We start from the raw sequence: 3,967 nt of genomic DNA, 5'->3' as shown, positions 1-3,967 counted from the left end.
AGATAGTCTTACAGGACCGAAAGGCCATTTCCGACTTAAAATGATGAAGATAAACTACTTTCCGAATGAAGCAGTACGTTGTTTCATTTTGTTTAAATAATTTGACCACTATACTTTCAACGTTTGAAATCAAATGTGTCATCGCTAACTTACCTTTTTCATATGTTCTGTAAATTTTTCCAGTGGCGAGAAAGTTCCGGCAACGTGCTGTCAGGGGGTAGATGATGACGATATTTCTAGCACCATAAATACGGCATGCACGACCACCCCGAAAGATTACTACACAAAGGTAAATTGTGTGAAAATGCTTTTAGTTCTACCACGTGGTTTTAGTTCTAAACAAATACAGACAGTGTAGCTTTTGATAATGCATAACGCATAACGCATGCATATTTTTCACATACAAAGGAAAATAAAGACTATTCCGGCACAATTATTACTGAAAATATGTCTGACAATCATAATCAATCTAAAAAATGCTCATCAAAGCCGACATATAAAAATTAATTACTGTTTACTTTAATATTTATGAATTTACTTAATTTAGTTGGACTTTTACTCGATATATTGGAATAAACTTAGTCAACAACTCCGAGAAATAAATTACTATTTGTTTACAAGTTCAGTTAGACCCATTATTCGACTGACGGAAAGGACCGAAAAGTTGCGATTTGTGTTTGAGGTCCAATCGCAACAACTCGGCCCTTTCCGTCAGTCTTCGGATAAGGTTATTATAGATAATAGCCGAGGCAGTTCCGAATGTTTGAGGTCCTTAGAAACTTGACATTGTTTAAGAAAATTGTTAAAAATAGACTGAAAGATCAGTTCATTCAAAATTGGCATAGTGAAATGTCACAATCAAGTAAATGTCTGAATTATAGAATGTACAAAAGTGAATTCAGATTTGAAAAGTTTTTAGATATTTTACCATCTCATTTAGCTTTGGTACTATTGCGCTTTAGATGTATGAACCATAAAATGCCTATTGAGTCTGGTAGATTTTGTAATATACCAAGAGAATTAAGAGTGTGTAATTTATGCAATAATAGCTCACTTGGTGATGAATATCATTATTTATTTAATTGTCAATTCTTTAATACTGATAGAGAAAAAATATATTACTAGAGAGTATAGTACTAATGTTAATTCAATCAAGTTTTCTATGTTAATGAATAGCACAGATAGGAGTATATTGTTAAAACTTGCAGTATTCTGTAAAAAATTATTTCAGCATTTAAGTAACTGATAACTAAGCTTATTTTCATAATGTAACACTTTCATTTTTGATTTATATTTGCCATGTAATACATCAGCATATTTCGTGGATATCTCTTTATATGTCATACTATATGTATATATTATTGTATATGTGACTGATGCCTCTATGAGGCCCAGCATTTTCAATAAACTGTTCACAGAAAGGGCCGAGAAGATGCGATTGATGTTAAAGAAAATCTGAACATGTTTGTAACCGAATGCGTTTAACTACACTCGAGAACTTAAATGCTACTTTTGTAATTGCAGAACTTTATTTTCATCGAAATTGATGAAGATTTTATAAATAAGACATCAGTTTCTTATTGTCATGTTCATTCGTTACAGGGTTGTTACACACAACTCGTTGATCTAACAAAACTCAACAGTAGCATCTTCTTTTGTGCTGCCGGAGCCCTCTTGATCCTTGAGGTATTTGTAGAGATTTATAAATTATTTGAAAGGTATTTGGATACTCTAACTCAAATACGGTAGACAACGATATATTAGACTAGCATATAGCCTGTTTGACCACCAGGTGGTTTGACATGTACGTATACCGTACATAGTTTATACAGAATGTATTTTGGTTCGATTAAGTAAAAAGCTGTAAGCTTAAAGAAATACTCTCAGATCCGTTGCTGGAACCAACCAATGTCATCTTCGTGATATAAAACTCTTTTAAATGCTTGTGACAAAGCATTGAAAAGTTGACTATCAGGTTTATTTATTATTTGTTTGTTTTTTCCACAAGAGAGTTTCCTATTTGTAAATTCAGTCTAAGAAACATTAGTTTTTCGAAGATCAATGGACTACTGTATTGTTTCTTTTCTCCGCAAAGAGAATTAAATGTTTGCTAGTCTTATTAAAAATCTTTTCTACGGGATTATCAAAAAATGTTTAGGAAACAAACAGTCCTAGGAGTAACACTTTCTCTTTTTGTATTTATTTCAGTTGTTAGCCATTTTAGGAGCATGTTTGTTGCTAGATAGAGGTAGCAAAGTTTCCCCGATGTGAGTTTTTGAGTGTATCTTATTACTTGTGTATAAATTTTAGAACATCATCGCGGCTCAAAGTTAACAATTTCAAAATCCGTAAATGTGTTTATGTTACAACATTTTTACTATACCGTATTTTATGTGCCCCTTGAAATGTTCCAAATTAAACTAAAACATTTTTCTGTTTTCTTTTATGTAATTAATTCATGTTGGATAAGTAATTTTGTGCTTACAGGGCCAGAGTTGATAGACCGCCGACACCATACGTTGCCATGTAAGTAAGATAGTTTTCTATGTCCCCCTCCCCATGTCTGCATATTCACATGTACATGTTTTTTCGTATTAATGATGATACTTAGCAATATTCGTCAAAATTAATATATTTGTTAATATGTTTTTCTAAACTTATAGTAAATGATACAAAATTTGTGTTTACATTATGATTCTTGTACATGAAAGAAATGGACCATGTTTAGTATGGCGACTGATTAATGCCATGTTCAATTTTTCGTGTGGCTAGGCGGAAAGGAGAAACGTCGAAAATCACGAGAGACAGTGGCTTTGTCGAGCTTCCTTATACCTAACCTTTAGCTTCCCTAGCAGGAAAATACAAGGACATAACAAATTTATGGCAAAAATACACACTATGGATGTTGCTTTTTCGCCATCAATTCTTCGCGGGACGAAATTCCAAGGGAAAAAAGAAATATAACAAATGGCGACTTTGCGAAATATCGTATAAAGTGAACGAATATAAAACTAATATTGTAACCATGAATATTAAAATACGTGTATCTATTATATACATATTTTCTTTTTATTAACAGGGACCGGATCATGAAAACAAAGTTTTAAAGTCGCAAGATGGAAATATATATACTTCAGGCCTTCACGGATTCTTCTCGTTTTTTGCTTGTATTTGAAAAGGATACATCCACTAGAGAACTTTCATACTTGATCAACTATGATAATGTTTAGCGAAAAGGGAACCAAAGTTATGGAATAACAAATTAGTCATTATTGTTGATTTTAAACGTTACTCGTAAAATGTGGTATTTCATAATCCACTAGTATTGTACTGAGTATATTATTTTTTTTTCTACTTTTAACCCATGTGCACATATTATATTATGAGTAGTCTGGTTACCTGCCCCTGTTACTACGCAATTGATAATCACAGAATAGTACTAGGCATGGAACCATACTTATGCGTTTTACAAACATCGAAATAACACTCGTATTTTTATCAAATGATCTCTTTTTTTAACTGTATATTGTACTTATTCTAGTATGGTTACCTGCCCCTGTTACTACGTAATTGATAATCACAGAATAGTACTAGGCATGGAACCATACTTATGCGTTTTACAAACATCGAAATAACACTCGTATTTTTATCAAATGATCTTTTTTTTAACTGTAGATTGTACTTATTCTAGGTATGTAATAAATGGAACATTATGTTTATTTAGCTTCAAAACTTAATTTATTGAACTCGCTGAATGAAATATTTAATTCAAATAGTTTAATAAGTTCAAATCTGTTACCTATACACTCATTCAATACCCCTATTATATACCCGTAATGACGTTATCCAATTAATTGTTATGTTTTTCTTGTTACATTGTTATTTTATTTCAATTGGTACGTATTAACATTTTTTAATTCTAAACATTATAATCAAATTAAATAGCTACATGCCATCTACTCTGTGG

At 31.7% G+C, this 3,967-nt stretch overlaps 1 protein-coding gene and 1 long non-coding RNA gene across 2 annotated transcripts in view; both read left to right on the top strand.

Annotated features, from left to right (window-relative positions):
* Positions 1-1,749, top strand: part of LOC132713354 (tetraspanin-18-like) — a 5,595-nt gene extending 3,846 nt beyond the window's left edge. Inside the window, exons 7-8 of the mRNA XM_060695919.1 lie at positions 184-289; positions 1,603-1,749. Of these exons, the coding sequence (XP_060551902.1) occupies positions 184-289; positions 1,603-1,749 (253 nt within the window). The remainder of the gene's footprint in view (positions 1-183; positions 290-1,602) is intronic.
* Positions 1,750-2,203: 454 nt separating this feature from the next.
* Positions 2,204-3,475, top strand: LOC132713355 (uncharacterized). The gene is made up of 3 exons (XR_009623436.1): positions 2,204-2,267; positions 2,488-2,526; positions 3,080-3,475. It is a non-coding gene; the product is annotated as an uncharacterized LOC132713355 (long non-coding RNA).
* Positions 3,476-3,967: the final 492 nt, after the last annotated feature.

The sequence above is a fragment of the Ruditapes philippinarum genome, unplaced genomic scaffold, assembly GCF_026571515.1.
Source record: "Ruditapes philippinarum isolate M1 unplaced genomic scaffold, ASM2657151v2 ctg3748_1_1_1_1, whole genome shotgun sequence".
Classification (NCBI taxonomy): Eukaryota; Metazoa; Mollusca; class Bivalvia; order Venerida; family Veneridae; genus Ruditapes; species Ruditapes philippinarum.
Note: the sequence above shows the minus strand (reverse complement) of the source record. Positions and strands in the feature narration are given on the sequence as shown.